Source organism: Pyxicephalus adspersus, chromosome 12, assembly GCF_032062135.1.
Source record: "Pyxicephalus adspersus chromosome 12, UCB_Pads_2.0, whole genome shotgun sequence".
In the NCBI taxonomy this organism is placed as follows: domain Eukaryota; kingdom Metazoa; phylum Chordata; class Amphibia; order Anura; family Pyxicephalidae; genus Pyxicephalus; species Pyxicephalus adspersus.
The window spans coordinates 21,272,333-21,285,247 of NC_092869.1; the positions used below are offsets into that span (position 1 = coordinate 21,272,333).

General features: G+C 37.4%; 1 protein-coding gene across 6 annotated transcripts in view; it reads left to right on the plus strand.

The window, feature by feature from the left end:
- The first annotated feature begins 387 nt into the window (after window positions 1-387).
- CDIN1 (CDAN1 interacting nuclease 1) overlaps window positions 388-12,915 on the plus strand; it is a 217,221-nt gene continuing 204,693 nt past the window's right edge. Inside the window, exons 1-2 of one of the 6 annotated variants that reach the window (XM_072428036.1) lie at window positions 388-475; window positions 3,556-3,658. In XM_072428036.1, the coding sequence (XP_072284137.1) occupies window positions 445-475; window positions 3,556-3,658 (134 nt within the window). In that variant the 5' untranslated portion in view covers window positions 388-444. Of the gene's footprint in view, window positions 476-941; window positions 1,073-1,988; window positions 2,040-3,555; window positions 3,659-12,915 lie in introns of those variants that run through there. The other 5 variants (XM_072428039.1, XM_072428038.1, XM_072428040.1 and 2 more) reach the window with 5 other exon arrangements.

Here is a 12,915-nt window from a genome sequence, read left to right on the forward strand (position 1 = left end):
TTACATACAAATTCTACCTACAGTCCCTATCTCTTAGGTAATCTGGGTCTACCTTCACACAGGGGACTACCTGTGTGCACACATACACAAAGCTGTGGTTTGTTACACCACTCAGTGAGGACAACGTATATATTTCAAGTTTTGTTTTTGAAAGTTTAGTTTTTTTACAACATGAAGAGAAACACATTGCTTTTCCCACACATGAAATGTAACCTGAACAAGAGGCGTAAATTTAACATTTAGAAAACGTGAGTCTTAAACTCTAAAAGAAAGAAGAAATAAAGATTTTAATCTTTCAAGTCCAAAATGAGAACGAGGCTTGAAACACAAAAGTAGATTCGAAAATGAGGCTTAGAACGCTGATGTAAGGAACGAAAATGAGGCTTGGAAAGCAGAAACAGGAAGTGGTGGTGAGAGGGAAAAAGAGTTGTGGAAGAAAGTGGAATGAATGAATTAGAAATCGGTGGAAAGAGAAGTAAGAGCTCCGACTGTTACGTTATTGTATTATCGTGCAGGGAAGGGAAACATGGACACAGCACTGTGGTAAAAATACCGACTAGTACAACTTGGGTCACTGCTGTTAAGGTGTCTCAAGTATAACGGTGCAGCATGGATTATTTATAAACACAGTTGGGGACACAGAAAGAAAGAAAAGCCTATACAGCAGGTTTACTGCACAATTAAGAAGTGGTCAGGGTCAGATTTCATTCCATCACAGGATTTCTGATTATGTCATAAATCTGTCAATATGTCTCACTGCCTTTGCTTAGATATTTCATGCAGAATGAATACATTTCCCATGAATAGATAGTTTTTTTGTTATTTTTAGTTTGTTTCCAGGGAGTGATAAGTGACATCACTGCACATGTGTACCTGAGACACAACAGTGGTAACCCAGATTTTTTAAAGCCAGGTGGTAAGAAATTGTAGGTGGGTGGTAAGGTGGGTATTGTGACCCAATCCTTCAATAACCAGACAAAAACAGCTGTGTGGTCCCTGAAATATGCCGGGGCTGGGGAGAACACTTCACAACATGTGTGCAAACATCTGCAGTGCGATTTGCTGCTCCCAGGTAAATAGCAGCTATAAGAACTATAATATTTGTATAGTGAGTGATCATGTTAGCAGACAGTTCTTAATTGCAGAAAGTGACAGGCAATGTCAAGTCTGCAATAATACATACGTTCCCTTTGCTATCTTCTTTTAATAGAATGCTGAGCTGTGCATCCTGGCTCTGCCCAAAGACCAGGAAAACCAGTAGACTAAAAATATGGTGGCACCCAGCAACACAATAGAGACAGGAAATTTATTTAAAAATTCAATCAGGCAGGTATGTTTATTTTTATTACAGAAGGGACATTGCCTGCCTCTTTTGCAATAAAGGACCTGCCTGGTCGCATTTTTTTTATTTTATCTGTAAATCTGCTTTAATGCTTTGTGATCCTCTTTTGGACACTTTACATTCAAACTATTATGTAGATTGTGTTTATTTATTTTTTATTTCCTTTCAACTTTTGAAGCACTTTACAACTAATATCCTTTTGCCTTTTAAAAAAAAAAATCTAATTTGTAAAAAATGTAAATTTAAACCTATAGTTCTGAGTTATGCTTATTATGGGGAGTACAGTGGCTACAGCCAGGACACTATCTACATAGAGTTTGCAGGTTCTCCCTGTGTTTGCTTGCATTTCCTCCCAAAAACACGCAGGTTAATTGGCTTGTATTGGCTATGTAGACTGTAATAATGACATGACTATGGCACCTTTTTTGAGATGAAGCTAGTGACATGACTATGGGATTTGTACAGTGCTGCGTAATATGTTGGCGCTATATAAATACTGTGTAATAATAATAATAATATTTGTGTAATAATAATACGTTCTAGTATGAATGGGTCTCAGTCGCTATTAGGGCACATTGTTTACCTCATCTGGTTCTTGTTTTCTTGTTTGATGTTTATATTCTAATTTGATATTTTAGGTAAAGAATGTTTACAAATACCTATATTGAAGATGTTATCCCTTAGTTAATAAAAATGTGTAAGTAACCTTTCGATAAACAGTACTTAAATAGCAGTCAGTACATACCTTTAATGTCAATGTACTAGAACCCCTAAATCTTGGGGCACTGTAATAAGCAAATACCAAACGTGAATTGTTGCTGCCTCTTTACTATGGGTGGTCTCACTGATTAAAGTGGAACAAAATTGAAAATAAAAAAAAGACTTTAACTCTGCAGATCTTTGATTGCACTGGAGAAGTCCTTCAATTGGGTCCTGCCAATTTCATCCCAGAATCCCAAGAATTCTCCTTTATCCCGGTGTGAAGGAAGTGACGCTCACCTCCGTCGTCTTCTTTCTTTTGGCTACGTCACCCACTCTCGCACTGCACAGTTGCGAGACAGGGCGACATAGCCTGCTGTAAAGTGTGTGATCGGCATCTCTTTCCCCTCAATGTAGGAAAATGCCCCTTCTGTGCATACCTGAGATCAGAGCATTCAGAGCCTCCCGGGATGTGTGATGGAGGTATCCCTGGAGGCTTTGTGCGCCCATTCAGTCTTGATCGCTGCAACAATTAGGACAGAAGAGGAAAGGCTTCACCTTTTTCTTTTTAAAAAAAGGATGTTGCAGTAAAAAAAAAAACAATAATACCCTACCTGTAGTTCAGGTCCGCTTTATTAGGAAGGTTATGGGGACATTTAATTTTTTTGGAAGGCAACTCTTTCTGCAAGCAGTTCTCATTACTAAAACATGTAGTTAGGTGAACTCCAGGCAAAGTAGTGAACAAATGTAACTCTTTTCATTAATACATAATTTAATGTATTTTTATATTTAAATACAGGCAGTGAAAGTACCTGAATTCAGTCTTTTAGTTTCAGCTTCTTGCAATCTCCTGTAGAGCAAAACTCAGACTCAAAGTCAGAGAAGGAGAAGCAGCACAATAAACCAATCGTTTATGTCAGTCATGTGCTGACACGCAAGATGCTGATTGGAAAATGTAGCAAATAATTGAGCTCATTGTTTTTGATTATCCCAGACTGATTAGTCACATGTTAGGGCATGGAGAAGGTATGAGCCTAACCACACAAGGGGCCTACTTTATTAAAGCTGTCCAAGGCTGGAGGGGATACATTTTCATCAGTAAAGCTGGGTGATCCAGCAAACCTGGAATGAATTACTCCAAAGTCATTTGCTATTTGCTAGCAAATGTTTTGAATCCTGGACCAGATCCATTCCAGGTTTGCCTGATCACCTAGCTTCACTTATGAAAGCGTATGTTCTCAAGCCTTGGAAAGCTTTAATACATCAGGGCTAATGATGGGTTACATAATTCACAAATACACATTGTTAGGCATGATGAAACTTAAATTAAACTTGTTTGGATTAAAATGAACTAGATGAATAAATAAACTAATGATACATTATAAAATGTATAAAACACTGGGAAATGTGTGACTATTTATGTAACTAGTTAACCATATTTAGGTTTTTTTTTACCTTGTGAATATGCAGAATTCTGTAGTGCAATATGTACTGATGGTTTGCCTATACCATAGGAATGAAGATAACTAAAGCACAGTATGATGAAATAGCCCTTTTCATCAGAACTTTGAAGCCTATGCGACAATGTATGAGAATGCTCAAAGAGAGGTTCCCTCGGTGAGTAAGCTGTCTTTTATATTTTTCTTTTGTTATATTTTTTATATATTTTTTCTTTTTATATTTTTATATTGTACAATATAGTTCTTGGTTTACAGGTTTAAATAAAAACTTCCAAATTGTTTTTGCATGTAAATTCTTGATATGAGACTCTGACACCAAAAAATGTTATCGCTATTCTTAAAACAAACCTGACACGCAATTTGAACTTTTCAAAAGTGAATTTTCACTCAATTCAAATTGTCTGAATTTGTAAGCCAGACAGTTGCAAAAGTGTGACATGAAATTTTACTTTTACTTTTTCACTAGCAGCTTAACTTTTTTTAGTTCATGGCTAAGGATTGCTCTTGTCAAGGTACAGTTTTAGTATAGGAAACCTTAGCACTGTCATCATCAACAGTAATACACTGGTAATGGAGATTCCTAAAAATGTTGGTTCTCTGCCTTACAGACATGAACAAAAAAGCATTTTGTGCCCATATATCTTGCAAAAAAGGGGTGCTGGAGTATAAAAGTTCTCATATGGTATCCAAATTGTACCAAGATAATGTGATTTGTTTATTAGGACTTTTTATTATGATGACAAATCTAAAAGTATAATTCAAAAAAATACATGCTCATATAATTGTGTCTTTCTGTCATGGCTTATGTCACTGAATTTTCCTGAACAATATTATTACTATCAGGTAAACCTTTGGCATGTTGTAAGGCCTTGGTCAGCACCAGTATTCACCAGACAGCAGTCCCCCAATCTAACGCCGCAGTCTCCATCTTTAGTAAGCCCCCGCTCAGCCTGCGTCTCCCAGCATTCGGTTGCCCCCAGGACTGGGGATGGGCTGGCAGCAGACCCAGAGCCCACAGATAAACAGTACAAGAATTACCAGGCAATTCAAAATACAAATCCAAAATACAAGCCGAAGTCCTACATAGGAGATAAGTCCACCAAATGAGCTACAAAGGAAGTAGGCACAATCAGAGTCAGGCAGAGGTCAGTCCAGGGTCAGTACACAGGAAATGTCAGGCAACAGTCAACAGTCAACAACAGAAAAGCACATAAGAATCTTTTCAGCACAGATTAGCCCAGCTAACGATACAACAGACATTGAGCAGTGGGAGCAGAGAGGCTATAGGGCCCCAACAGCCAATTGCAGTGCAGGACTTGAATCTGGAACACTCTACTCATTAGTCTCAGCACAATCCCTTTCAGCTGCACAGTCTCAGAACAGGGGATGCAGAGGGACCATTCACATCCAAAGGGAAGCCGGGGATCCACAGGCTGCAGAGCAGAGGACTGACAGCTATTTGCCTGATCTTGCCTGCTGCTTCATGCGAGGCCAATGAAGAGAATAAGCATGGTGCATTGTCCTGTGGTGGCCAACGGTACGGGATCGCTGCATAGATGATTGTCTCCTAGCACATGTATCCAAAGGATCTACAACCATATATAGTCATATATAACCACAGAACCATACATTATAATAATAAAATATATTTTGTAATATAATGCATATGTTTCAGTATTTTGTCTTTGTGTCGCACAGCCTCTCCCACTCCCACATCACAAGATTCAGTATAGAAAGTGTCCTGTGTGAACCAACGACAGGTAGGGAGTGTAGAGGTGGGATTGAATAGAGTGAGTGCTGCAGGATGGGATTGGACAATTGAGGGGAAAAGGGGAAGAGATAGACCTGAATAAAACTTATAAACACTTTTTATTGAATTTATTCTAATTTTATTTAGTCAGTGGGATAAGTGTGTCATTCAGAGCCAAGTGAAAACAAAAAAAAATGTGCAGTTTTTATTTGTCTGTATCTGATATAGCTAGTTGTTTTCATCGATAGCTGTGCATATTTCGTCTAAAGGTCAACTACAAGTATAATACATTTTTGGGAGGTAAAACAGTAAGATTTGTCATGGGCAAGTATAAGTGTCAAATGTAAGTAGAGTATATGTAAATACCTCATCTAGAACTAGTGCTGTTGCAAAGGATGGTGCTGACTCCTCCTACATCATATCCCTAGCACACTCAGTAGCAATGAAGATGCTGCAGTCTGGCTCATTCAAAGCTAACAGTTCTACCAACATTATCCAATTGCACACACTGGACCTGAATTATTAAAGCTCCCCAAGACTTGATATAACAGACCCAGATCTCTTGGGACACCCAGCAAATCTGGAATGGATCTGGTCCAGCATTGAAAACATAGCAAATGATTTTTAGGAAATGCATTCCAGTTTTGTTAGATTACCCAGGTCCTCCCATGATAGTCTATCTTCTTTAGTAGTCTTGGAAAGCAAATAATTCACGCAAACCAAAACTCAATAAATATATATATATATATATATATATATATATATATATATATATATATATACACACATACATACATACATACATACATACATATACCTTAGGGTAGTGATAGATGTATTCTAATTTTCAACGTATTCAGAATCCTATGATATCTTTAGGTAAATCATTACATCATGCATGCCACCATCGACCATGGAACTCATCTGTTACTAAAATGCTAATCTGTTATGTAAATGCTTAAAAGTTCTATACTTATGTGGTATGGTCTCTTCTTTCCTTGCAGGGAATAAATCTGGATGTGAGAGACTGGTACCAGATCTGGTAAATGATAAAACCCAGCTCTCACATTATATATTCAGTACCAAACTCAATCGCTAAATCTGCTCACTCATGTACAGCTTTCTGGGTTGTAACTAGAGAAATACCTTCTGCCACATATAGTGGACATATCCAACTGTGACTGAGCTGTGGTCCAACATTATTATATGATACATCTCTCTCCTGCAGCATCTCATTGGGAAGGACCATAATGAGGCCTAAAAGTTGTATTTTTTTACAGCAACGATACAGACTATAGCAGAAGCTTGAAAACCCTGTACTCTCGTTACATAAGAGGTTAAAACTGCAGTATCTTGGATCATTCTGAATGACAAAATGACTGTGATATTGAAAGACAGACTTACTTCCTTTTTATTATTTATTCTTGACTATTTCCTGGTCTTTCTAGCACTTCTTTCTACCTTTTACTTATCATTTCATGCCCATTGTTATACATCACACAATTGAATGGCTCCAGGATCGTATCATTGCTCTTGTTTTTGTCATCTGAACTCTGTACTGGTTTGTGTCAGAGGTTTATACTCAATGTAAGTTTTTTTTGGGGGGAGGGGGGGATTTTTAGCCCTTTTACCTCAATAACCCAGTACAAAATAATGAACAGAAACCAGTCTTTCTTATATCTTACCCCTTCCTTATCTTCAAATATTTGTCTTGATTTCTCTTATAATTATAGGTAATTGAAACCAAATCTGGAGTCCAATGGCTAGTACAAGTCTTTAAGAAATAAGGTTGCATAACTGTTATAATTTAAGACTCAAAGCTGAATTCAGAAAGCTAACACACCAGGATTTGTATCCTCAATTTTAGGAGAAGCTGCAGATCTTTCAGTTGAGTCCAATGAAATTTGAAAATTAGAGTCAAATGGCTGAAAATAGAGTTCTTTAGGCTGCTGTTGAAGCTTTGTAAAGTTAGTTTGATGTATTTAAATTCACATGTTTATCCTAAATATTAATATACACAAGATGATGTTTGCATTTGAGTTATGTCCAAAGTTGAGTTAGGGTATGTAGACCCCTGGCCACCTTTAGCTTGAGTACTATGCATTGTACTGATACATTTTACTCAGCTTCTTCTAGAGAAGTGTGACATGACCTCATAAACTTGGTAATTCAGCAGGAAGTGTGGGTATCCCTCATCTGTACGTACGTTTGCAGATGTCATATGGTTCCTATCAGATAAAAGTGTCTTCCAAATATTACATTTAAGGGTGGACTTACCATTTATTATCACAGCAACTGTAAGGTCAGGCGCATTTCAATTTGTGGGTGGGACAACATTATTTCTTCTGTAAGTTTGATCAAGATTCTTTAAACCCTGTCTATGTTTCCTATCTTGTCAGTAACTTGTGTTGGTAAATTAATTGTGGCTTTTTTATTTCTAAAAGTTGTTAAGTGTTTTTCTGTATTGCCAAGGATGGGTAAACACTGTTTTTTTTTTTTTTGTATATATTGGTGGCAGCAGTGTCGCTGTGACTGCTACTTAAGCAGAATAAAAGTCATATTCAGCTAAAGTGTTTCTGGCGTGGTACCAAAGGGGTTAATTGAAATGATTTGGATTGTTAGAGTTATTATGCAAATTGCCCCCCATGAATAGTGATTTTGCGGAGATAACCTCTCTCCGGCAGTGCCCAGAAGCTATAAAGGCGATGGGTTATATTCTCAGTGATAATCTCCAAGTCGCAGAGTAAAACTCTTCTCTGTTCTGCTGCCAGAAAAATGTTGGCAAAGGCTGTGCTTGTGTTTACTCATCCAGAGTATTTGAAGAGGAAGCTAATATCATGTAGCATTAGCTTGCACTTCAGGGTCCATTTAGCTAAGCTGGCAAACGGGCCAAGGCTATACCAGTAACTAAAAGGTACATGAGGGAGTCAGTGTGGTTTTTCTGGCATAACGAGCTGCTTGGTTGTAATTATCAAATTGGGAGCGATTCGCTCAGCTAACAGTTTCAGTGTTTTGTGCTGGAATGTGATACAGAAGGAGGAGAAAGATAACATCCAGTCTTAGTATCTCTTTGCTATCAGTGTCTATAATTAAAGTGTGAAAATGACTTCACTCTTTTGTGATTACTAATACATTTTCATCTAAACACTGAGAATCTATTTCTCAAATTGTATTGTTTGGAATATGTTTCTTGTCAAGCTGGTTTTATACAGAGTTTATGGCAATCATTAAAGGATGAACTAAAAATGTGTGGTTACCTTATGTGACTGGTGTGACTAATTTACTTTAATAGGACAAAATGAACAAATAAATTAAGAATTTAGGGTATAGTCAGTGTAGGAGCCTGTAGATGTTTCGGCAGTTTTTTTTTTTGCTTTGCTTGTAACTGTTGTTAATCCACTTTTAAAGAGAATATGACAGGGATTTTACAAGAATTTAAATATTAGAGGGTGTGCATACATTTTTAGTCTCACATTAAAAGCACAAAGCGCATAATTTAAGCAGATAAAGCAAATAGTAGGTAAAGTGGATTTTAACATCGCATCCTATTTCATACCTTTTAGTAAGAACTTGCCAGTTTTGTAGCTTCATTCAAAATATTGGTTATTATGGTAAAGAAAAACTTCTGGCTCATAATTATTCAAAGGGTTTATGTGATACGCAAAGGCTATTTTTATTTGGCATACAAATGTGCACAAATTCACTTTCACTTTTGTATTTAACCTATTTGCATGTGTATTCAAATGTCTAATAATCCCCTTCCTTTTTTAAAATTATTATTTTTTTAATTTTAATTGATTTAGTCTTCAAGCAGGCAGGCCATTGGACCCTATTCATGTAGCTTTATGTGTAATGTTTAATATTTTTTTTATAACAAAAACAAAAGGGAGTGGGATACAGAAGTGAAAAGGGGGGGGGGGGGATAAGGAGGAAGGTATAACCAAAAAAGCACAAATACAGCCAACATACAATAATATAACATCATACAGTCATATCTGATACATAGGAACAATATCAGCCCAGCCATGGTTATACACTGAAAATATAATATGATAAGAGAGTACTGCACTATTATGTCAAAAGCCAGCACTCAAATTCAGCATATAATGTAAATATATGAATAATCTTAAGCCACTAATCAAATTCAATTTAAGACACTCCCAATAACCTCATCTTGTTGAAGTACAGAGAAGTCTGCTTCAACCCAGGCATTTCCATTTAGTTGAAAAAGGACTGGATCGAAGAAAAAAGGATTGGATTGAAGAATAGGATGCATTTCTATTTTCTTCCCATGCAATCTGTGATTCCATGGCTTCAATAAAATTGATCTCAACTAACCATTCTACTATAGAAAGAGTTAGAGAGGGTTAAGCTACGTACACACTTCCAATTATTATCGTTGGAAGACGAACGATCCTGCACGATATCTACGAACGATCGTATAGCACCGATCCTGCACATAGAGATAACGACACGATCGTTCGTAGATATTGTACACACAATAGATACGATTGTTTGAGCGATAGAGGAACTATGTGCACGACAGGAAAGTGAACGAACGTTCGTTCATTACGCATGCTCAGACCATGGACAATCAACGAACGATCGTACACACGAACGATGTTCAACGATCGTCGTCCAATCCGATCCGCCGGTCCGGTCGTTCGTTTCCAACGACTTTCCTCGTTCGTCGGCGTCGTTGGTTACTTTTTTTATGAACGATTTTTGCCCAATCGATCGTTCGTCGTTCGTTCGTCGTTCGTTTTGAACGATAAAAATTGGAAGTGTGTACGCACCTTTAGAGTAGAACCCCAGTGCCTAGCAATCACTCTTTGGCCTCCAGTGATTAAGTGACATAACAAATCTTTCCTAATTCGTTTTAGAGAACCAGGTAAAATGCGTAAAAGCACTATAGTATGATGTGGGGAGATATTCCAATCTGTAATTCTTTTATAAAGGTCAAATATCTTTCGCCAGAAGGAGTGAACAGGAGGACAATAACTCCATATATGTGCCATAGATTCCTGGTCATGTCCACATCTCCAACAATTAGGTGGGTATGTCCGGTCAAATTTATGGATGTCTATCGGGCATCCGTACCATCTACTCAAGATTTTATAGGATATCTCCTGATCTCTACATGAACGGGACAGCTTATGAGTCAAGATAAATTTTTTACCGACTTGTTTAAGGTATAAAGATATACCTAGATCCTTCTCCCAATAATGAACAAAATAAGGTATACATGGTCTGTGAGCTTGCAACAATAATTGATATATACTAGTTACTCCATGTGTTACTCTCTCCTTCTGCAGAATAAGTTGTTCAAATTCAGAGGGGGCCCTGCATATCCTAGCGATCGGATACAGTTTCGTACTAAAGGCCTGCAGTTGTTTATATGCCAGCTAGACTGAGCCACGTAGTTCTGGGGGAATTTGGAGATTTTCAAGGGAGGGTATCTTATAATTTTGTAAAATGCATTTAACATATGGGTGGTCTTTCTTTTTCCAAGAGAGGATTCTGGAGATATCACATGCCGGAGGAATTCAGGATAATTAAAAAGAGGTGGTAGCGTGCCAGGTCTTGAAGGTACAATATCTTGCTTTAGTATTGAATCCCATATTATCAGTACTGCATATACAGAGGAAGAAGTAAATGGTGATCCTTTGAAAAGGAAAATTATATTTTAACTGGGAGACCATAGTAGACGACAGGGAAATATTAAGCAGTTTTCAGTTTTATCATAGTTCACTTTGAAATTACCTAAGGCCCCAAAATGTTCAAATTCATTCATAAGCACCTGTATTGATACATGGGGAGATGTAACATACAATTAAAGATCATAGAAAATTTATAATAATGATCTCGGACCTGTACCACTTTAATATCAGAATTTTGTCTAATGGCATTCGCTAGATGTTCCATTACTAAAGTGTACGAGAGGGGACATCAATGACGAGTGCCGTTGTTTATGGAAACTGCATCCGATAAGACACCATTCGTCTGCACTTTAGCATAGGGACCTGAATACATAGCCTGTATCTTAATAAACATAGTTGGCCCAATACCTATTTGGAGAAACGTTTCCTGTAAAAATGCCCAATGCACCTGGTCGAACATTTTTTCTGCATCGACTGATAATAGACACATGGGAACTGAAGTTTTCTGAGCCCAATTTAATCAAGGACACAGTTTTCAATGTATTGTCCCTGGCTTCTCTACCTAGTGTAAAACCCACTTGATCTAAATGTATAATATCAGGAATCAAAAACTTCAATCTATTAGCCAAAAGTTTGGAATATATCAGAATATTCAGAATTGTTAATAAAAAGGGTCTATAGTTGCCACAGATTGAAGCATCTTTACCAGGTTTGGGCAACACTGTAATGCGAGCCTTAAGGGATTGAGTAGGGAACATAACAATCAGACGAGATACTATTAAATACAGATAACGAGTGGTTTGTAAAATGTAGGTGTCAAACCATCAGGGCCTGGGCCTTTCCCTACTTTCAAAGACGATATGCATGCACTTAACACCAAATCTGTGAACAGACTCTCCAAATGGTTCTGAGCAGATTCAGAAATGGACGGTAGTGCTGTGGCATGCACATAGTCCCTGACTTTATTATGGAAGGTGATTGGGTCCATATCCCAATGTTTCCCTCTGAGATTATATAAATCTTGGTAAAACAATTTTAAAGGACGATACTATATTCATGTAGCTTTAAAGCTTGTTTGTATGCATGACTGGACTGCACATGTCATAAGTTACTTTCTAGAGCAGCCTGTTTAAACTTTTACATGCAAATTTTGACTTTAACTGGGTAGTCAGCAATTGCTCCCACTTTCTACCTAAATATGGGCCTTTGATATTTCTCATCACATGTCTAAAATGAACTGTACTTTGGGGAATGAACCAAGTGTTGGCTTTCTAATTCATTTAAAAGGTCGAGCTGTCTGAGATTTTTTATATAATGAATTGAGTACCTGAAGCTGGGTTCTAACCCACCTTTTCAGGTACCTAATTTTTTATGCATAACTATGATTGGTGACCTTTCTAGCCAGTAGTGAATTGTAGAAGGGTAACAAAGGCCTAAATGAAAATTGAAGCCAAAATTTACACAAAAAAGGTTGCCAAAAGTTTTAGCTCTAGGGTTGTTCTGGGAGACAGCTCAGATATGCCTTTCTTTTCTCCGTATAATAGCATTAGAATTACTGCAGTTGATAACTTGATATATCCTGTTCATTTTTAGTCATTATTTTCTATCCCAAAAAGAAAGGTAATGCCTTGTGGCTGGAAAAGTTTCAACTATGGAATGCTATAGTAATTGTTCAAATTCATTAATGCATGTGGGCATCTGTTTGAATCCAACAGTAGGGCTACTAGCACAAATTTCTGCAAAAACGTAATGCCAATGAGAGAAATGTGTCTTTTTGTGCTTGGGTGTTTGGGACTTCTTAACTGCAGACCAGCCAGAGTGCCCATGCCGACCCCAGTCTTCTGTGGAAAGTGCCTTAAAGGGGCGGATAAGCATCAAATCTAAACTATAAAGCAATAGAGGAAGGTGATTTGATAAATTGTGTTTTCTCCTAAATTATGTGGGTCAGGTTGTGTATTATTTACGTAAGGAAGTAATTAGCAGCAGGAGGCTCAACGGAAAGGA